Source organism: Canis lupus, chromosome X (genome assembly GCF_011100685.1).
Source record: "Canis lupus familiaris isolate Mischka breed German Shepherd chromosome X, alternate assembly UU_Cfam_GSD_1.0, whole genome shotgun sequence".
NCBI classification, from domain to species: Eukaryota; Metazoa; Chordata; class Mammalia; order Carnivora; family Canidae; genus Canis; species Canis lupus.
Window position 1 is genome coordinate 45,987,172 of NC_049260.1, and position 24,405 is coordinate 46,011,576.

Genomic DNA, 24,405 nt, shown 5'->3' on the forward strand with positions numbered 1-24,405 from the left:
AAATACAAATCAAAACCAACTGTGCCCCCCAAAATGTCTTAAAAATTTTTTTAATCTAAATTCAATTTACTCCTGATTACAACCTGATTTAGATAAGCAAATTATAAGATATTTTTGGTACAAATGGGGGGGGTCTGAATAAGGATTTGGTATTAAATGATATGAGAAAATAAATGTTACTTCCCTTAGGTGTCATAAAATGGTATTATGGTTGTAGAAGAAAATGTCATTTTCATAGAAATGTATCCTGAACTATTTAGTAGGTCATGATGGATGACAACAGCAAAAATGGCAAAGTTAAGGACCTCCAAACACTCACACCTGAATTAAAATAATGAAAAAACTGGTAAAAATTGTCAGAACAAAGTTTTTCAGAATTCTGGAAATTAACTAAGAGCTTATAGCAACTCTCTAGTAGAGAATTCTAGTGGGGAAGTGAGGGCTGTGAAACAGGAGTGAGAGGGAGACTTTTTACTATACCCACTTGTACTTTTTGTCCTTCTAGAGTTTAATGGGGATTCATTCTAAGTAAATAATCAGAGACACCAACACATATAAAGATGTTCACCCCAAATGTTATTACTAATTGTGAAAACTTGGCAATAGGCTTTTAGCCTCACGTTAAAGGAGGTAAATAAGGTATGTCCATGGGATAGAATATTTTGTGGCCACTAAAATATGTTTATATTTTATGTTTATATATATGGCATAAGGACATATTTATGAAACAATACTTAAAAGGCCAGGTACATTTATTAGTTTTCAACTTTTACAGTCAACTCCTAGTTAATATAGAGTATTAATCACAAGGCAATGTAAATGCTAATAACTTTTACAATGTAAATGAAAATGTGCATTCATAGAAGGTTAGAAGAAGAAAGAGTAGTGTACTAACATCTGTATCTTAGAAAGTGGGTAATCAAGAGAAACTGACAAAGCTGAGAGAATGAGAAATAGAGGCTAAGTTGATACATCAAGAAATGTGGTATAAACCCTATTTTCTTGAGTTTTGGAGGTAACAGTCAGAAAAAAAGAAAACCAGGAGGTTGTTGCTTAGGCATGGAATTGGAGGTGGGGAAAGCAGAGGCAAAGACCATTGCATTTCATCATAAACTTCTCTGTACTATTTGATTTGCTACCAAATATACATATTAATTTGATTAAAAGGCAAAAAAATGTTAAAGCAAGATACAGGATGTATACACTGTAATTTCAACTATAAAAAGAAATACAGAGGAAAAACAGGCTTGAAGGAAACATGTCAAAACATTAACACCGGGGGCTGCTTCTGGGTAGCAGAATCATGAGTGGTTTCTTCTTTATCCTTTCTTCCATTTTCTGTATTTTCCGACTTTTCTAATTTGCTAATTAGCCAGAAACTATGGGGAAAAATACAATCAGAAAATAGTAACATTTGTTGACTGACTCACTAAGAGAATATTTCCTAGGATTACCCTACCACCCCTTTCCCCCAACCCCAAGCAGACAGCAGAAAGGCCAAATAAGGATGGGTGGGGCCAGCAGGGGGTCTCCTGGGGAACCACAGGTACTGAGGTGCCAGCACCCTGTGTGGCAGACTGCTGCAGTACTGCCTTTCAACTTACTCACATCTCCCTGCATCCAAAGGAGGATTCTGCAGCTCCCTCTCTCAAAAGACGTAATCTATTTCTCCACCCCTCAAATTGAAGCTTGACCATGTAACTTGCTTTGGGCAGTGGGACAATAGAAAACATAACATAGGCAGAGGCTTGAAAAGAGCTTGCAAACTGGGGCTTTTGCTCTCTTGCCAGCGGACATGCTTTTGTTATCTTGTGGAAAAAAAAAAAAAAAAAAAAAAAAAGCTTGTGCTGGCTTCCAGATGGACCAGGAGAGACCACAGAGAGAGAGGCACTAGCCACCTTAAATTAGGGCTAGACCTAATTTTGAAGATCTTTTTAGACCATCCAGCCCCAGCCAAGCCAGTCCAGACTAGAACAATAGCTTAGACAACCTACAAATTCATGAGAAATGATCAGCTGTCATTGTTCTAAACCACTAAGTTTGGGTAGTTTGATAAGCAGGAAAAGCTAACTGACATACCCTCCAATGTGAAAACCACCCAACCAATGAGATGAATAAAATTCTATTACCCCCTAAATTCCATGTTCTACTCAATGATCATTCTGCCTTCCTCAGAGCTGGCCTCTCAGCCAGTACAGCTCACAGTCTAAGGAGTCTTGGGCCTTGTATAGTTCAACAGTCAGCACAATTTCTCTCATTTGACAACATATTATCAAAGGTCTGGGATGATGGTAGCAGAATGTTCTCAGAAGCCTCACACTGCTTGTTGGAATCTGCTCAAGATCTTCTTTTCATCTCGAGCCATATAATATCAGAAGCAATAAGCTCCGTTACCTCTGGCTTTGCTGAACTGAGTACATGAAATGTGTCTTATTTTCATTTTCACTCCAGCACCTAACGTGATACCTAGCACGTGGGTGGTACTCAACAAATGTTTGCTGAATAAACAAAGGAGTGACTGAATCATGTCTTCTTATGTTAAATATTCCAACTACCCCCAGCCTATTTTCCCCAAACCATACCTACAGAGTTTAAGGACAGAATACTGATCACCTTTAGGACTCCATGGAGCATCATCTGAATTCTTCTTTTTCTTGGGTCGAGATTTCAAAGCAGGGTCATCATCGTCAGACTCCAGGGAAGGGTAAACTGCAGAGAGAGGGAAAAGCAGGTAAACTGAGATCTCATCCAGAAGGGTGAAAACAGAATGATACCTACACCTCAGCTCCTCCCATTTCTCTACCGGTAGACCCTTGACTTAATTCATACTCAAATGTAGGAATCCCTGAATGTGCCACATACTTTTCATGTCTACTTTTGTACCTTTGCTGCAAATGTCCTTCTCTAAGCATTATCTAATTCTGATTCACTCATTCAACATCCCTTTAGTGAGTAACCTCATGAGTTACTTTACAGATCTTGCAAAATTCAGCTCTAAGATTCACTTCCTAAAGCAGCCTTCCTTGTTCTCCTAATCTGATTCAGATGCCTCCTTAACTCTCCAGAGCATCCTAGGTATACTCTACTGGAGTTATTTGCTATATAGTATTTAAGAGTTGAAAAGTAAATATGTCACCCCCAATTTACAGTGAGGGCAGGGATAGGTATTATTTGATTTCAAACTAAGGGAATCTAACACAATGCAGAGTAAGTACTCAATACATATTGGATGAAATGGAAAAAGAAATGCTATATACATTATTCACACAAAGGAAACAAAAAGACCACTTGGGCTGAACTGGCAACAAGATTACTGAATGATCTGAATGGCAAAACACACATATACAAGTATCTGAATGATCTGATACACAAGAACTGAATGATCTGAATGGTAAAACACATATACACAGGTATCTCATTCTATACACATATATCACAAACATCCAGTTTTATCATACTCTCCTCACAATCCACATGCAACATATATAGGATTTAACAGGACAATGATATAGATAGATCCTACTGATGAAGTCAAACTCTGTGGCTACTGCTTCTAAGTCTAAGAGAAGCAAAGTGAGAGTGAAACTTCTTCCTAATGATCCTACTCCTAATGATCAGCCTCAAATTTCTCCAGAATTCTGCTTCATCAGAGGAATCCAGTCTTGTATTTCCCTCTAATAGGGTCTCTTTATAAGAAAATGAGTTCATTTTTCAGGCCTTCCTTTTTTGAACAAAGAAGTAAAACCCCTGCCTTCTGACCTTAATAAAGATTTTTTTAAAAAAGAAGGGTCACGGAATGTCCCTCAAAATAAATGGCTGCTGGTAACAGTTGTTTGAAAAAGATCCCATCCCTAATAGTCCCAATGGTTGTCAGTGTTATTTTGTTGACTCTAAAAGGGCTTTCCATCTCAAGTAAAGAAGTATGGCATGGTAGAAAAACCTTAAGTTTAGGGATTAGATATTACTTTTAAATCCTGGACTGATCCATTAGCTTTGTGATTTAGGAAAACTTATTTGGGTCTCACTATCTTCACCCATAAAATTGAAAAAGTACCACATGCCTTGCAAAGTTGTGAGGATTGAGAGATAATAAGTATAAAGTAACATGCAAAAGAAATTCCATTCTAAGGTTCCTGTCTTATTCAAGAGAGGTTAAGATGTAGATAATAAGCAAGTCTAGACATTTAAAGAAAATACAAATTAAGATACACATATTAAAAATACAAAGGTAGAAGGAATACTTCAGCAACCACACACTAAAAGGACATCATCTACAAAAAATCCTTTGGAAAGTCACTAAATAAATAGATAACTGTAGTTCACAATAACCAACAACGCAAACTCTGGGGAGGAAGGAAAATATGACTTCCAGACTTACCACATTATATAATATTCAAAATGTCTCAGCTCCAAAAAAAACAAAACAAAAACAAAAACATAAAAAACCCCTTATGAGCCATGCAAAGAAACAAAGTATGTCTTATTTATAGAAAAAAAGAAATTGATAACTCTCCAGGAGGAAGCTGACATTGGACTTTAAATCAACCACTTTTCAGCAAAAAATAGAATATAAATAAGGAGCTAGAAAATATAAAAAGGAACTGAATAGAAATTCTGGAGCTGAAAAGTACAATGTTGTGAAAAATTCATTACAGGGATTCAATAGCAGATTTTTAGCAGGCAGAAGAAATAATCAGTGAATGTGAAGATAGCACAGTTAAAATTATCCAGTCTGATGAGTAGAAAGAAAGAAGAAAAAAAAATGAACAGGCAAAGGACCTATAGGACACTATCAGGCTTACCAACATATTCATATGGGAGTTCCAGAAAGAAAGGACAGAGAAAAAGAGGCAGAAAGATTATATGAAGGTATAATGGCCAAATCTTCCCAAATTTTATGAAATACATGAAGGTAAACGTCTAAGAAATTCAATGAATTCCAAGTAGGATAAACTCAAGAGATCCAAACTGAGCTACATTATATTCAAATAGTCAATAGATAAAAACAGGGAGAGAATTTTGAAAGCACAAGACACAAGCAATTTGTCATTTCAGAGGATAAACAATAAGATTAACAATCAATTTCTAATCAGAAACAATGGAGACCAGTAGGCAGTTAGGTGATATATGTAAAATGCTGAAATAAAAAACTGTCAACGAGGAATAATATAGGGAATAAAACCATCCTTCAAAAATGAAGGCAAATTAATAAGAGTCTCAAGTAGACAACATCTAAGATAGTTTGTCAGTAAACCTGCCCTTTAAGAAATACTAAATAGAGTCTGTCAGGCTGAAATGAAAGGATATTAGAGAATAACTCAAAGTTATACAAAGAAACAAAAACCACCAGGAGAACTACATATAGAGGTATATATAAAAGCCCATATTGTTGTATTTGTGGTTTCTGAGTCCTCTTTTTGTATGCTATGATTTAGAATTCCAATGCATACAATAATAACTATAAATTTGTTAGTAGAAACACAATGTATAACGGTTTAAGTTGTGACAAAAAACACAGATATAGTGAGACAAGTCTTTGTAAGCTACAGAAGTGAAATGGTACTGATTCAAACTAGACTGTTATAAAGTTAAAATATTAATTATAATCCCCAGGGCTTACTCTATGAAAAAAAAACCTAAAACACACGTTAAAAAAGTGAGGAGTGAATCAAATCGGTACACTACAAAAAAAAATCAAATATAAGAGAAAGCAGTGACAAGGAAATGAGGAACAAAAATGATACAACACATGGAAAGCAAATAGCAAAATAGCAGAAATAAGTCATTCCCTATTGGTAATCACTTTAAAGGTAAATGGATTAAGCTCTCTTAGCTTAGGAGGCAAATTCACCACTTCAATGTAGAATGGATTAAAAACATAGTTCAACTATATACTGCATACAAGAGACTTACAAGTTGAAGCAACTAGGTTGAAAATGAGAGCATGGAAAAAGACATTCCATGAAAATCCTAACCAAAAAGCAAGCTGGGGTAGCTATACTAATATCTCACAAAATAAGTTTTAAGTAAAAAATTGTTACAGGAGGCAAAGAAGGGCATTATATATTAATAAAAGTGCCAATCAATCAAGAACATAGAATAATTAGAAATGTGTAAGTACCCAGTAACTCTCAGATAGGGGTTGGTTACCAGAAAGATCAAGCCATGAGTAGAAGCTTAGAATTTTCAGCCCCAACCCTATATCCCACAGAGAGGGGGGCAGGGGCTGGAAATGGAGTTTGGCATTAGTAATTCATCATGCCTGAATAGGGAAGCCTGCATAAAAATCCCAAAGTTACAGGGTTGAGGGAGCTTCTGAGTTGGTGATGAAACATGCAACATGGAAGTACTGGGAGAGAGATATGCTCAGAGAGGGTGGAGAAGCTCCACCATGCACCTTGCCCTATGCATCTCTTCCATTCAGATGTTCATCTGTATACTTTATCATCATATCCTTTAATGATAAACTACTAAACAGTACATAAACTGTTTCCCTGAATCCAATGAACTGAACCTGAGGAAGCAGTCATGGAAGCCTCAGATTTATAGCATATTGGTCAAAAGCACAGATGACAACCTGGACTTGTGGTTGACATCCAAGGTGTGGTGGGAAAAGTCTCGTGGGATTGAGCCCTTAACCTGTGGGATCTGATGCTATTTTCTGGTAAACAGTGTCAGAATTGAGTTGAATTATAGGACACCACACTGGTCTCACAGAGAATTGTTTGGTTGGAGAAATTCGCACATATCTGGTATTGTAAGTATTGTGAGTATGGTAATAATGTAAAATAAAGGAAAAGCACAGGAGGAAGAAGGAGTGAAGTAATTTTTCTAATATGCAGTAGGCAAAGAAGGGCATTACATATTAATGAAAGGGTTAATCAGTCAAGAAAATATATAACCATTATAAATATATATGTACCCAACAACAGCGCTTCAAAACATAGGAAACAAACATTAACAGAATTGAAGGAAGAAACAGTTCCACAATAACAGCTGGAGACTTAACTACCTTACTTTCAACAGTGGCTAGAACACCCAGACATAGGATCAATAAGGAACTGGAAGACTTGAACAACACTATAAATCAACTAGACCTAATAGACATGTACAGAACACTCCACCTCAAAACAGTAGAATATACATTTTTCTCAAATATACATGGAACATCCTCCAGGATAGACCACATTTTAGACTACAAAACCAGTATCAATAAATCCTAAAAGACTGAAGTATCTTTCTCCAACCAGAATGGAATAAAACTAGGAATCAGTGATAGGAAAACTGGAAAATTCATAAATAGGTAGAAATTAAACAACATACTCTGAAACAACCAATAGATCAAAGAAATTGCAAGCATGATTAGAAAAACTCTGAGATGAATGAAAACAAAAACGCAACATATTAAAACTTAGGGGATGCAGCAAAAGCAGTGCTCAGAGAGAAATTTATTCCTCTAAATGCCACATTATTAAGAAAGATCTCAAATCAATAATATAATTTTATACCTTAAGAAAGTAGAAAAAGAACAAATTAAATCCAAAGCCAACAGAAGGAAGGGAATAATAAAGATTTGAGCAGAAATAAAAAGAGAATAAAAACAATAGAATCAGTGACACCGAAAGTTCATTCTTTAAAAAAAAGATCAACAACAATAGGCAAGTATTTAACTACGTTGACCAAAAAAAGGAGAAGACACAAACACCTAAAATGAGAAATGAAAGTGGGGACATTACTGCAGACCTTCCAGAAATAAAAAGAATTGTAAGAGAATATTATGAACAATCATATGCTAACAAGTTAGATAAACTATATGAAATGGTCAAATTTCTAGAAGCACACAATTACTTAAATTGACTTAAAAAGAAACAGAAAATCTCAGCTAACCTATAACAGTATAGAGATTAAATTGCTAATCAAAAAGCTTCCAATAAATAAAAGTTCAGGACTAAATGGCTTCACTGGTGATTTCTACCAAGCACTTAAAAATTAAGACCAATCCTTATCAAAATCTTCCAAGAAATAGAAGAGGAGGGAACACATTCAAACTCATACTTATGAGGTCCTCACATCAATGCCAGAAAAACACAGGGGAAAAAAAAAGCTACAGACAATATAGTTTATGAATATTGATACAAAACTCCTCAGTCAAATACTAGCAGCCTATCAAAGGGATTATATACCATGACCAAGAGGAATTTATCCCAGGAATACAAGAGTGGTTCAACATAAAAAAAGTAATCAAACAACAAAATTAATCTATCAATGCATGATGGATAAAGAAAATGTGGTATATGTGTAATGGAATACTAGCCAGCCATAAAAAAGAAGGAAATCCTACCATTTGCAACAACATGGATAGACCTTGAAAGTATTATGTGAAGGGAAACAAGTCAGAGAAAGACAAATACTGTATGATCTTGCTTGTATGTGGAATCTAAACCCTAAATTCATAGAAAAAGAGATCAGATTTGTGGTTACCAGAGGCAGAGATTGGACAGCGGGGGAATGAAATGAAGGCAGTCAAAAGGTACAAACTTCCAGTTATAAGATAAATACATACTAATTATTAGTGTACAACATGACAACTATAGTTAATACAACTGGTATATTTGAAAGTTGCTAAGAGAATAGATCCTAAAAGTTCTCAACACAAGGAAAAAAACTTTTTTCTTTTTTTTTGTAATTATATGAGATCATGGATGTTAACTAAACATACTGTGGTAATTTTACAATATATGTAAGTCACATCATTATGCTGTATACTTTATACAGTGCTCTATGTCAATTATTTCTCAATAAAACTGAAAGAAAAAAGGAATGATATTTTTCAAAATTATATGAAAGAAAAAATTAAATTCACTTAAGGTTTAATGACAAAAATATATTTTCTTTTTCCTTAAAAAGTAAAGTCAATATAATATACACATTAATAAAATGAAGTAAACATATGATTACCTCAGTGGATGCAAGTAAAGAATGACAACCCATCACCCATTCAAGATTAAAACATTCAGGAAACTAGAAAAGACATTTATAAAAACTCACAGCTAACATCACACTTAAAAGTAAAAGACTAAAAGCTTTCCCTGAAGACCAAGAGTGAGACAAGTATGCCCACTTTCACCCTACTATTCAACATTGTACTAGAAGTTCTATCCAGAACAATTAGGCAAGAAAAAGAAATAAAAGGCATCCAAATTGGAAAGGAAGAAATAAAACTCTATTTGCAGATGATCTTATTCTATGTACAGAAAATCCTAAAGAATCTTCAAAAAACTATTAGTTAATAACAGAAATCAATAAAGTTGCAGGATATGAGATCAATATAAAAATCAGTTGTGCTTCTATACACTAGCAAAGAACAATCTGTAAAGAATATTAAGAAAACAATTACATTTATAATAGCATCGAAAAGAATAAATAATAAATTTTAACCTAGGAGGCATGAGACTTCTATACTGAAAACTACAAAACATTACTGAAATTAAAGACCTAAATAAATGGAAAACCAGCCTATGTTCATAGATTGGATGTCTTAATATTGTTAAGATGGCAATAACACCCAAAGCATTTTACAAATTCAATGCAATTCCTGTCAAAATACCAATGGCATTTTTTTGCAGAAATGGAAAAGTTGATCCTAAAATTCCAATGGAACTGTAAGGTACCCAGAATAGCAAAAACAATTTTGAAAAAGAACAAAGTTGGAGGATTCCATTTCCCAGTTTTAAAACTTAAAGCAACAGTGATCCATAAATTGTAGTAGTAGGTTAGGATAGTTAGTTGTATAGGATAGACATATAGATCAATGGAATAGAACTGAGAGTCTAGAAAAAAAAACCCCTACATCTATAGTCAATTGATTTTGTTTTTCTAGAGAGAGCGAGCAAGAGAAAGAGAGCAAGTGTGAATGGGGAGAGGGAGGGAAAAGGCAGAGGGAGAGTGAGAATCCTAAGCAGGCTCCATACCCAGTGCAGAGCCCAATGCAGGCTTTGATCTCCTGACCCTGACATCACGACCTGAGCTGAAATTAAGAGTCAGGACAGCCCCATGGCTCAGCCCCATGGCCCAGCTGCCTTCAGCCCAGGGTGTGATCCTCCAGATCCTGGAGATCCTGGGATCGAGTCCCACGCTGGGCTCCCTGTATGGAGCCTGCTTCTCCCTCTGCCTGTGTCTCTGCCTCTCTCTCTTTCTCTCTCTCTCTGTCATGAATAAATAAAATCTTAAAAAAAAAAGGAAATTAGGAGTAGTCAGATGCTTAACTAACTGAACCATTCAGGCACCCTTAGTCAACTGATTTTTGACAAGGGTACCAAGGCCATTCTATGGGGACAGGACAGTCTCTTTAAAAAGTGGTGTTATACAAAGAAAAATAGTAAAATTTTAACTTAATTGATAAATTAAAGTCAAATATTAAAAGTTATTCAAACAATTCGGGGATCCCTGGGTGGCACAGCGGTTTGGCGCCTGCCTTTGGCCCAGGGCGCGATCCTGGAGACCCGGGATCGAGTCCCGCATCGGGTTCCCGGTGCATGGAGCCTGCTTCTCCCTCTGCCTGTGTCTCTGCCTCTCTCTCTCTCTCTTTCTCTCTCTCTCTCTCTCTCTCCATGTGACTATCATGAATAAATAAAAAAATTAAAAAAAAAAGTTATTCAAACAATTCAAATAAAGGGGGGAAATGAGAGAGAAAAAAAAGCAGAGGAGATAGGTATAAATGAAATAATAAAATGGTAAGCCTTTATCTGAACATATCATTAGTTACATTAAATGTAAATGGCTTAAAGAAAGATTATCAACAAGGATTTTCTTAAAAACTACAAGATTCAACTAAATGCTGGCTACAAAAAACTCACTTTAAATGAAATCACATACATATGTTCAAAATAAAAGGATAGAACAGTAACTTAAATCTCCCCTGAAAAGTAGCACTGTGTACATTTTTGATTTTTCGAAATGTCATTGTTTCTTAGTTTCTTAGTCAGTGCTACATCTGAGATTGTATGTTTTTGTGGGTAAATCTAGCTCATTATTTCTGTGCTAACATTTATCACCCTTGACTTCTCCTTTCCCCAAGGGATGGGCATCAAGGCCCCCTATGGGAATACTGGCATACTTGTCTCCTGATGGATTTATGGGACACATTCTCTGGGCTAAATGAGATTTCACAATGCATGCTCCTGGCACCAGATTGCACCAGTTTGTTCCTGCCACATCCCTGCAAGCACTGAAGTCAGAATTCTAAATTACACTAAATGATTATGTGGTTGTATCCATTTGCATTTTCCCTGCTGATACGTGAGGTGTGAGGTTTCCTGACCTCTAATGAATGGGTCACTTCAATCTTAGAAGCTTATTTTCCTTTTTTTTCCAAACAGTAAATACAAGTTTCCTCTTGGTTTAGTTGAGAGAAATGAGGCCTCATCTTATTCTAAATTATTTAAGTGAATAGCAGTGAGGACAGAATCAAGCTTTTTTCCTCTTAATTCTGTGTGAATGTGAATTAAATATCACTTGGGAACCAAAGATAAATGATACAGACTGAGTTCTGGGCCATAGTAAATATAAATGAATGAATGAATGAATGAATGAATGAATAAATGAGGATAGTAAAAGATGTATCATTCCAACATTAATTAAAGAAAACTGGATTGATATCATCAAAGTAAGTTTACATCAAGGAAAATTACCTGGGATAGGAAATAACATAATGACAAGGGGGTGAACTCAACAAGAAGACATAACAATATTAAATATGAATGCATCTAATAGCAGAGCTTCCAAGTCTATGAAGTAGAAATTATGGAACTAAAAGGGGAAATAGAAAAATCCTTAATTATATTTGGGAGACTTCAAATTTCTCTCAGTAATCGATAAAACAAGGAGAAAGAAAATCAGCAAAGATACAGAACATCACTATCAATCAACTTGATCTAACTGAAGTTAGAACACCCAAGACTAGTAGAATACACATTCTTCTCAAATTTACAATGCAAAATTATCAACATAGACTAAACCCTGAGTAATAAAACAAATGGTAGTAAATATTAAATAAAACCAAAAACAGGTCCTTGGAAAAGATCCATTAAATTGATAAGATGCCGGCAAGAATGACAAAGAAAAAAAAGGCACAAATCACTAATATCAAGAATAAAAGAGAGATATGCTAAAGACCTCACAGACATTAAAAGGATAATAGGAGATACTACAAACAATTCTGCACTCATAAATTCTACAATTTAGCTGAAATGGACCAATTCCCTGAATGACATAAACTATCAAAACTCATCCAAGAAGAAATAGATAACCTAAATAATCCTATACCTACAAAGGAAAATAAAACCATAGTTAAAACCTGAAAACAGAAATCTCTAGACCCAGGTGGTTTCACTCACAAGTTCTACTAAACATTTGAAAAAGAAAAGAATCACTAAACGCAACCGCTTCTACAAAATAGAACAGAAGGGAATATTTCCCAGCTCATTCTTTGCCCTGATACCAAAAACTAAAGTCAGAGAGTAAAAAGAAAATTATAGACCAAAATCCATATAAACGTAGACACAAAAGTCTTCAGTGAAATTCTAGTAAATCAAATCCAATAATATATAAAAAGAATAATACACCGTATCAAGTAAGGTCTATATTGTAATTTTAAGTCTGGTTCAATATTTAAAAATCAATCAATGAAATCTACCATATTAACAGACAAAAGAGGAAAAACCATGTGATTATATCCATTTATGGAACAAAAACACTGAGCAAAATTCAATACCCACTCATAAACAAACTTTCAGCAAAATAGGAATAGAGGTGAACTTCCTTAACCTGGTAACCTACAGCTAACGACATAATAGTGTAAAAACTGAATGATTTCCCCCTTAGATTGGAAACAGGTAAAGGTGTTCACTCACCACGTTGTGCTCAAAGTCCTAGGCAGAACAAAAAAGGCAAGAAGAAATAAAATATTTACAGATTGGAATGAAATGAATAAAATTGTCCATATTTGCACATGACATGATCATCTATACAAAAAAAAATCCCAAGAATATATTTTAAAAACTTAGAATAGGTGAATATTACCAAGGTTGCAGGACAGAAGGTCAAGTGACAAAAATCAATCATATTTATGCATCCTATCATTAAGCAATTAAAAACCAAAAGTTTAAAAATGTACCATTCATAATATCTCCAATACAGAACTTTGGGATAAATCTAACAAAACATGTACAGGAGCTATATGTAAAATCTATAAAACACTGATGAAAGATATTTTAAAAAGACTAAATACAGAGGGAATACCAAATACATAAATTAGAACACTCAATATTATCTACCATACCAATTGTCATACTGTCACTGTAGAAACAGCTTGATGATTTATCAGAGTTAAACATAGAATTACCATACGACCCAGCAAATCTACTCCTAGGTATATGTCTAGGACAAATGAAAACATTTGTCCACACAGAAACAGACACAAACGTCTATAACAGTATTCTTCATAATGGCCAAAGGGTGGAAATAACCCAAATGCCCATCAGCAGATGAATAGATAAACAAATTGTGGCATATCCATACAATGGAATACTATTCATCCATAAAACAGAACAATACTGATATATACTACAACTTAGATGAACCTAGAAAATATTATGCTAAACAAAAGAGGTCTGACACAAAAGGTCACATATTACATGACTACTTTCCTCACCAATAAATCAGCCCTGCAAGAAATGTTAAAGGAAATTCTTTGAGTGGAAAGAGAAGGCCATGATCACGAGTAAGCAAACAATGGGGAAAATTTTCACAAGTAAGGTGCAAACACATAATAAAAGTAGTAATGTGAAAAAAAATAAAAATAAAAAATAAAAGTAGTATGTGAATCACTCATCAAACCAGTATGGAGGTTAAAGCACAAAAGCAGTAAAACCAATTATATCTATAAAAATTAGTTAAGGGACTTCACAAAATAAAAGGATGTAAAAGTATGATGCTGGAGACATAAAATGTTGGAAATGGTAAAAATTTAATGCTTTTAAATGGGTTCAAACTTAAGCACACATCAACTTAATATAGACTGCTATATGCAAAAGATGTTATTATGAACCTAATGGTAACCATAAATCAAAACCCTGTAATATATACACAAAAAATAAAGGGAAAAGAATCCAAGCATATTACAGAAGAATGCAATTAAACTACAAGGGAAGATAGCACAGAAGTATAAAAACAACTGAAAGATAATAAAATGGCAATAAGTATATACCAACCAACAATTACTTTAAATGTAAATGGACTAACTGCTCCAATCAAAAGACATAGGGTGGTGGAATGGATAAAAGAGTAAGATCTAGCTATATGCTGCCCACAAGAGACTCACTTCAGATCTATGACATATGTAGATTGAAAGTGAAAGGATGGAAAAACATTTACCATGCAAATGGAAGCAAAAAGAAAGCTGGGTAGCAAAACTATTATCAAAATAGATTTTAAAACAGACTGCAACAAGAGACAAAGAAGGACACCATCTAATGATAAAGGGAACAAGCCAACAAGAGGACAGAACAATTTTCAGTATTTATGCACCCAACATGGGAGCACCTACATACATAAAGCAACTGTTAACAGATAAGGGAGGAAAGTAACAGCGACATAATAGAAGAGACTTTAACACCTCACTTACATTGATGAAAGGATCATCCAGACAGAAAAGCAACAAGGTAACAATGGCTCTGAATGACACATTAGATCAGATGGCCCTAATGTATATATATTCAGAATACTCCACCTAAAAACAACAGAATACACACCCTTTTTAAATGTGCATGGAACCTTCTCTAGAATAGATCATATATTAGGCCATGAAACAAGTCTCATAAATCCAAAAAGAATGAAATCATATCACGTATCTTTTCTGACTACAACAGTATAAAGCTAGAAATCAACCACAAGAATAACTCTGAAAAGGACACAAATAAATGGAGGCTAAATAACATGCTACTAAACAATGCATGGGTCAACTAAGAAATCAAAGAGGAAATTAAAAAATACATGGAAACACATGAAGATGAAAACTTAATGGTCCAAAGTCACTGGGATGCACCAAAGCTGTTCTAAGAGAGATTACAACAAACAAGAAAAATCTCAATAAGCATCCTAACCTTATACATAAGGGATCTATATAAAGAAGAACAAACAAAGCCAAGCTGAGTAGAAGGAAGAGCATAATAAAGGGTAGAACAGAAATAGATAATATAGAGATGAAAGAAACAATAGAGCAGATCAATGAAACAAAGAGTTGGTTCCTTAAAAATATAAACAAAATGGAAAAATCTTTAGCCAGACTCACCAAGGAAAAAAGAGAGAACTCAAATAAGCAAAATCAGAATTAAGGAAGAGAAATAATAAACACACCACAGGAATATAAAGGATTATTAAGAGAATATTATCAAAAATTATATGCCAACAAATTGAACAGCCCAGAAAAAAATGGATAAATTCCTAGGAACATATAATCTTCCATAACTGAATCAGGAAGAAATAGAAAATCTGAACTGATTACCAGCAATGAAATTGAATCAATAATCAAAAAACTCTCAATGAACAAGTCTAAGGCCAGATGGCTTCAAAAGTGAATTCTACCAACATTTAAAGAAGTATTAATACCCATCTATTCTTGAATTATTTCAAAAAAAATTGAAGAGGAAGGAAAAATTCTAAATTCGTTCTTCAAGGCCACCATTACCTACCCTGATACCAAAACCAGATAAACACACTAAAAAACAAAAACAAAAACAAAAACAAAAAAACTACAGGCCGATATCTCTGATGAACAAAGATGCAAAAATCCTCAACAAAACAGTAGCAAACTGAATCCAACAATCTATTAAAAAAATTGTTTACCATGTTCAAGTGGGATTTATTTCCAGGTTGCAAGGGTGGTTCAATATTCACAAATTAATCACCATGATACATCATATCAATAAGATAAAACCATATGATCCTTTTAGTAGATGTAGAAAAAGCATTTGACAAAGTACAACATCCATTCATGATATAAATTCTCAACAAAGTAGGCTTAAAAGGAACATATACCTCAACACAGTAAAGGCTATTTATGAAAAAAACACAGCAACCATCATACATTATAGGGAGAAACTGAGAGCTTTTCCCCTAAGATTAGAAACAAGACAAGATGTCCACTTTCACCACTTTTATTCAACATAGTAATGGAGTCCTAGCCATAGCAGTGACTCAAGAAAAAGAAATAAAGGGTATCCAAATTGGTAAGGAAAAAGGACAAGTTTCATTATTTGCAGATGACATAATACTATATATAGGAAACCCTAAAGACACCACCAAAAATCTATGAAAACTGATATATGAATTCATTAAAGTTGGAGGAAACAAAATTAAACACACAGAAACCTCTTGCATTTCTATGTACTAAAAATGAAGTAGCAGAAAGGGAAATTAAGAAAACAATTCCAGTTACAATTGCACCAAAAATAATAAAATACTTAGGAATGAACTTAATAAAGTGAAAGATCTGTATTTTGAGGGACGAACTATAAAACAATGATGAAAGCAACTGAAGATAACACAAATGGAAACACATTCCATGCTCATAGATTGGGAAAAGAATTAGATTGGTAACAATTATTATTAAAATGTCCATACTACCCAAAGCAATCTACAGATTTAATGCAATCTCTTTCAAAATACCAACATTTTCTCACAAAACTAGAATAATACTAAAATCTGTATGGAACCACAAAAGACCCTGAATAGCCAAAGCAATCTTAAAAAAGAAGAGCAAAGCTGCAAAGCTAAAGTATCACAATCCCAAATTTCAAAATATGCTACACAAAGCTGCAGTAATCAAAACAGTATGGTATGGTACTGGCATAAAACAAGACACATTGATCAATCAAAAAGAAGACAACCCAGAAAGTTATATAGTCAGTCAATTAACCCACAACAAAGGAGGCAAGAATATACAAAGGGGAAGACAGTCTCTTCAGCAAATGGTGATGAGAAAACTGGACAGCTACATCCAAAGAAGGAAACTAGACCACTTTCATTGGACCACACACAAAAATCTACCCAAAATGGGTTAAGGACCTAAATGTGAGACCTGAAAACATAAAACTCCTAGAAGTAAACACAAGCAGTAATCTTGACATTGGATATCGAGACATTTTTCTAGATAAGTCTTCTCAGGCAAGGGAAACTAAAGCCAAATTAAACTATTTGGACTACACCAAAATACAAAGCTTTTGTTGAGCAAAGGAAACCATCAAGAAAACAAAATGGCAATCTATGGAATGGGAAAAGATATCTGCAAATGGTATATTCAATAAAGCGTTAATATCCAAAAAAATATTTTAAAAACGTATACAATTCAACATCAAAAAACCCCCCAAGTAATCTGATTTAAAAGTGGGCAGAGGAGGGGATCCCTGGGTGGCTCAGCGGTTTAGCATCTGCCTTTGGCAGGGGGCCTGATCCTGGAGTCCCAGGATCGAGTCCCATGTCGGACTCCCGGCATGGAGCCTGCTTCTCCGTCTGCCTGTGTCTCTGCCTCTCTCTCTGTCTCTCATGAATGAATGAATGAATGAATGAATGAATGAATGAATGAATAAATAAATAAACAAACTTTTAAAAAAATGGGCAGAGGAATTAAATAAATGTTTTTCCATAGAAGACCTAGAGATGGCCAACAGACACTTAAAAAGATGCTCAACATCACTAATCATCATGGAAATGCAAATCAAAACTACAATTAAGTATCACCTTACATCTGTCAGAATGTCTAAAAAAGAAGACAAGAAATAACAATTGTTGGCAAGGATGGAGAGAAAAGGAACTCTTGTGTACTATTGGGAATGCAAAATCGTATGGCCACTATGGAAAACAGTATGGAGGTTCCTCAAAATTAAAAAGAATGACCACATGATCCAGTAATTCCATTACTGGGTATTTACCCAAAGAAAATGAAAACACTAATTTGAAATGATATATGCACTGCTGTTTATTATTGCATTATTTATAATAGTCATGATATGAAAGTAACTCATCCACAGATAAGTTGAATGAATAAAGATGCAAGACACACACACACACACACACACACACACACAGAGGACTATTAGTTATAGAAAAGAATGAGATCCTGCCATCTGCAACAATGTGGAGGGCCCTGTACAGAATAATGCTAAGTGAAATAAGTACAATAAAGACAATTACCATATGATTTCACTCATTTAAGAAACAAAACACAGGAACAAACAAACAAAAAACCAGAGTCTTAAATACAGAGAGCAAACTGCTGGTTGCCAGGGGAGGTGGTTAGGGGGAATGGATGAAATAGATATAGGGGATTAAGAGTACACTTATCTTGATGAGCGCTAAGTAATGTATGGGAACTGTTGAATCATTATATTGTATGCCTGAAACTAATATAATATTCCATGTTAATTATACCTCAATAAAAAAATAGGCAAAAGTCAAAGTATTTAAAAGACTTCTCAAAAAAGAGGATGTATGCATGAATGGCCAAAAGATACATCATTAACCATTAGACAAGCCATTAAATGAGCTATGCACTATATGCTTATTAGGATGGTTAAAATAAATACAATGACAATACCAAGTGCTGACAAGTATGTGGAGAAACTAAAACTCTCACACATTAATGGTAGGAATGTAAAATGGCACAACCACTCTGGGAAACACCTTGGCCATTTCTTATACACTGCCCATAAAGTACAAGAAATGAAAACTCATGTTTACACAAAAGCCTGCACGTATGTGCATGTTCATAGCAGCTCAATTCATAATCACTCAAACTGGTAAATAACTCAAATGTCCTTCAGTGAATGAGAAAAAGCAGCTATGGTATACAATGGACTACAGCAATATAAAGTAATAATCTATCGATACACAACAACATGGATGAATTTTAAGGGCATTATGCTGAGTAAGAGAGGCTAATCTGAAAATATTACATACTGTGTAACTCCATTTACTTGACATTCTGGCAAAGGCAAAAACCACAGGGATGGAGAGGAGCTCAGAGGCTGCCAGGTGTTAGGGGTAGAGGAAGGGCATGACTACTAAGGGACAACATAAGGGAGTTTGAGGAGGTTCTGTGTGCTCATTTTGGTGGTGGTTACAAGAATCTAAACATGTATACCAACAGAGCTCATTTTACTTCATGCTAATTTTAAAAATACAATTAAAAAAACCCTTTATCAAAAGGGAAAACACACTGAAAATAAAAGAGCTTTCAATCTGAGATGTCATACAAAGAACATTAAGAGAAAGGAGTAAAATAAAACCAGAAAATTAATAGTAAACAAACAAGATGATTAGTAACCAAATGAACTAAACAAACTATTGTTAAACACCATAATCAAGTACAGCCAATCCCAAGAAGGAAATGTCACCTCAAAAGCAATAATTCTATTACTTACTGTAAGTCTCCATCAACCAATTAACAGATAAAAACTAATCAAAAGATGCCAAAAACCATTTGCTAAAGCCTAATTCTATTTCTGATTTTAAAAAAAAATCAAAAACTTCTCAAACTAGAGATAGATACTCCTCTGAACTTCATGAACATAGCCTATACCAGAGACCTACAGAGCCCTATGTAGTAAGTGGAAAAACACTGGCAGCATTACCTTTAAGGTCAGCAACAAGACAAGGATGCCCCCCTATCACTGACTACTCAACACTGTAATAAAACTAGAAAAATCTAGATATATGAATATGTGAAAGAAAAGGGATATTATGAGCTAAATTCATATGTTGCATATGAATTCATATGTTGAATTCCTAACCCCCAGTACTTCAGAATATGACTATAATTGGAGATAAGGCTTTCAAAGAGATAATTAAGTTAAAATGAGGCCAATAGGGAGGGCCTTAATCCAGCTTGACTGTGTCCTTTTAAGAAGAAATTAGGAATATACGCAGGGACATCAGGGGCCCATGTTCACAAAAGGAAGATCAGAAGCAGCAGCAGCAAAAGGGTGGTCATCTGCAAGCCAAGGAGAGGCTTCAGGGGAACCAAACACTGCTAGCACTTTTATCTTGGACTTCCAGCCTCCAGAACTGTGAGAAAATTAACTTCTGGTGTTTAAGCCATCCAGTCTGTGGTATTTTGTTATGGGAGCCCTAGCATACTAAAATAGGGGACATAGATCACCTACCTCAAAAGTCCAAGACAATTAACTGAAAAATTAACAGAACTAGTATAAGTATAGGAAGGCAGTCTGATACAGGATCAAAATGGAAAAATCAATTATTTTCCTGCATACTAGTAACAGCCAAATGGAAAATGTAATAGATAAAAAGATGCCACTTTCAATATGAACTAAACTATAAAACACTTAGTTTTAAATAAACTGGAGATATACAAGAAAACCTGAATAGAGAGACAGACCATGGTTGAAGATGGTCTGTTTTGTGATCACTCATGCCCTAAAGGTAATTAGCGGAATGACATCAAAGCCATCCAGAAGTTGCACTGGTTCAAAAGCAGTTTTCCCTGGCATGTTTTTTTTTAACCAATCAATAATGAATTTTCTCACAACTGAGAAAGCCTTAACAATATATGAGTATCTACAGACAAAAGCTAAAAATCCTGCAATCGTGCCTCCCACTAGAGGAAGAGCAAATGGTGCCTTTGTCTTCTATAAAATTAAGCTCTGGTGGGAGAAGGGGATGGCTAAGAAAGTGGAACAGGAAACTGGAGACATTTGCCCTGTGTTTAAAAAGACAAAAAAGGGATCCCTAGGTGGCACAGCGGTTTAGTGTCTGCCTTTGGCCCAGGGTGCGATCCTGGAGACCCAGATCAATCCCACGTCGGGCTCCCGGTGCATGGAGCCTGTTTCTCCCTCTGCCTATGTCTCTGCCTCTCTCTCTCTCTCTCTGTGTGACTACCATAAATAAATAAAAATTAAAAAAAACTTAAAAAAAATAAAAATAAAAAAAAAATAAAAAGACAAAAAAATTGCTAAAGATTAGGCCCTGGATCAGATTTTAATTTGATGGACCTGATTTCTACCTTAAGCAAATGTCCTCAAGAGTCTGTATCTTGAAGGAGGAAGCCTCAGCCCAAGGTATAAGGTTACAAAGAACCCATGGACTCCGATGCTAGGTGCAAATGCATTGCTAACTGGGAAAGGATTATTTGGGTGTTTTGGCTTCAAAGCCACAGAAACTTTGAGGAGTGTGCCCCTAACCCTCTTTTTCTTGTAAGCCCTATTATTTTTAGTGTACAAGTTTTTAGGATATGAAGTTTTTTAAGAATACATAGGTGCCATTATAGCAGAAAGGCCTCCAATGAAAGATAATGGTTTCCATAAATTTATCTATAAATGCCATGCAATCCTAATAAACAAATCTCATAAAGGATTTTCCATAGAATTTGATGAGCTGATTCTAGAATCCATTTGGAATAGAAAAAATTCAATAATGGCCTAGAAATTCTGGAAAAATAAGAACAAGTAGGTTGGCATCTCCTTATTAAACTACCTTTCTCATGTTGCTGGGCAAAGCAGAAAGCCAGAGGGGAGTAGTCAGACCAGGGCAGATGTTTTAGCTGTAGGTTGATGCAACTGTCTGCTGAAGGTAGGGTGAGTGGTCAGGGGATCTTTGTATGTCCCTAAGACTAATCACAGCTCCATTCAGAGATGATGGGGTTTGCTGAACATCTGTGCTCTCCTTAGGTCTAATGCAAGTTCTGCAGAGGGGATTTGCCCTACCAGACACAAGGCCTATAGTAACTAACCTATGAGGTATCTGAACAGAAAGGGACAAATTTTATAGAACAGAAAAATATTAATAATATCTAACACACAGTACTTAAAATGTGCTGGGCAATGTTCTAAGTGCTTTATGTGTATTAATTCATTAATCCTCACAACAAGCTGTGAGGTAGGTACTATTATAACAGAGAAACACAGAGAGCTTGCCCAGGGTTATACATATATATATATTAAGGGACAGAGCTGGGAATAGAGTAGAAAGACAAATCCACATACACATGGGAATTTAGTTTATGACAAAAGAGGAACTTCAAACCAGGGGGATAATGAACTAGTGAATGAATGGTGTTGGGGCAAACGACTTACCATATGGAAATAATTAAGTTAGATTCATAAAACTTAATTCCAGAGAAAGATAATATTTTACCTTCTATGCATGTTTTCAGTAAAAATATATGAAAGTCTTCTTACACAACACAAATTACAAAAAAATTTATAATGAGGCAAAAACTGAAATCTACATGCTAAAAGATACCATAAATAAAATTAAAATACAAGCAACAGATTAAAACATTTTGCAACAATATATTTAAAAGCACTAAGAAATCTAGAATAGAGAACAACAGATCAATAAAAAAACCACCATCCTAATAGAAAAATGGGTGAAAGATTGAATGAATTAATTCACAGAAAAGATATAAAGAAGGAGCACCTGAGTGATGCAGTTGGTTAAGTGGCCGACTCTTGATTTTGGCTCAGGTTGTGATCTCAGGGTTTGGGGACTGAGCCCTGAATCAGACTCCATGATCAGTGCAGAGTCTGCTGGAGACTCTCTCCCTCTGCCCCTCCCTCACCCCTGTGCATGTTCTTTCTCTCCCTCAAATAAATAAATCTTTAAAAAAAAATAAAGAAGAGCCAATAAATGTATAAAACAAACTGAAACACCATTTTTTGCTATCAGATTTCCAAAAATTAAGAAGACTGATAATATTGACTACTAGTAGTAAGGCTCATACACTGCTCATATATTGGCCCTTTCAGAGGGGAATCTGGCACTATTAACATTTATTTTGTATATACTCTTCAACTTAGCAGGTCTAGTTACCCTACAGAAATGTTAGCTGGCACATGGGTGCAAAGAGTTATTTACCAGAATTTTCATTGCAGCATTGTTAGTCAAACCCCCAAATTAGAAACAACCTAAATGTCAATCAGTAGCGAATGGTTAAACATAGAATGGCCCATCTATGCTACGTAGACTACCATACAACAGGTAGATCTCCATGTATGGATGAAGTAGACAGATCTCTATACACTGATGTTGAAGATGTGCAAGCAAGTTGCAGAACCATGTTTACTACAAAAACTGTATCTATTTGTGTCTGTGTGTGGTTGTAAGTACAAGAAAATGAAAGGTATATATCAACTGATAACATAGGTTACCCTCGGGTAACCTTCGTCAGAGAAAAGAATTCATCAAAGGGCACTTTGCTTTCTCTATCTTGCTCAAATTTTAGTCAATGAGAATTAATTTAAAAAATAATATTAAAACCCATATTAAAGTCAGCTGCAGTATACAAAAATGTGCATTATATAATGTAGTACTTAATAAATCTTAGCTTGAAAAAGGTTGTCTCTTAAATGTAAAACGACACTGAAAGGTCATTATATACCTTTGCAAGATGAACCAAACAATAGAGAAGTAAGTAGAAGTGATGAAAATAAAATAGGCAAGAGGGTTTGAAAAAAGAGTTTCCAGCAAAGAAGGTTAGACAATTTTAAAAATGGATGATAGCTGGGCCACCTGGGTGGTTCAGTCAGTTAAGTGCTTAACTCTTGATTTTAGCTCAGGTCATGACCTCAGGGTCGTGAGATCGAGCCCTGTGTTGGGCTCCAAACTCAGCATGAATTCTGCTTGAGATTCTCTCTCTCCCTCTCCATCTGCCCCTCCCCCCACATTCTCTAATAAATAAAGAAATCTTTAAAAAATGGATGATAGCTAATTATTTTCTGAGGGTCTTCCATGAACAAGACAATGTACAATGATGCTCTGTACAAGCATCATCTCTAATTCTTGCATCAACCTGTAGATATTTCCATTTTATGGATTAAGAAAACATGACTCAGAGAAAGCAAGCGTCAAACTTCAGGCAAGGTCTCTTGCTCATTACTGTCACAGGCTGTCCTGGATCAGAACTGGGTTTGAGACTGGGGCCAGGGGGAGCACTTCTGGCTGGACCCAAGTTCTCAGCTGCCCTTACTATACTCTGCATCCTTGAAGCATGCTCCCAAGCTGTCCTGTTCATCCAGACTGGCATTCTCTTCCTCCTCTTCGCTCTCGGTTCTCCAGTATGCTGGCCGCTTGATGGGCCGCTTCCCTGGGGTGCGCTGGGAAGCAGGGCTGCTAGACACTGTGCCCAGCCCACTGCTGGAGCTCCCACTGCTTCGGTCCTGGCCCCCTGTCCACCAGGCCTGCAGGCTGGAGGTAGCTGGTGAGGATGATGAAGACTGCAGGTTGGCCATGCACAGCATGCCCTGGATGGCCTCCTGAGTGCTGGGAGAGGCAGGGGCCTCGCTGCAAGGGACAGAGAAGAAATGCTAAGGGAGTTTCTCTAGTTGTCAGAGG

At 35.5% G+C, this 24,405-nt stretch overlaps 1 protein-coding gene across 6 annotated transcripts in view; it reads right to left on the reverse strand.

The window, feature by feature from the left end:
• The window catches only part of PHF8 (PHD finger protein 8), a 106,583-nt gene that overhangs the window by 14,828 nt on the left and 67,350 nt on the right, over positions 1-24,405 (reverse strand). For all 6 annotated transcript variants that reach the window (XM_038587512.1, XM_038587514.1, XM_038587510.1 and 3 more), the window contains 2 exons: positions 24,041-24,354; positions 2,614-2,709 (listed from right to left, as the gene is read on the reverse strand). In XM_038587512.1, coding sequence (XP_038443440.1) covers positions 2,614-2,709; positions 24,041-24,354 — 410 coding nt within the window. The remainder of the gene's footprint in view (positions 1-2,613; positions 2,710-24,040; positions 24,355-24,405) is intronic.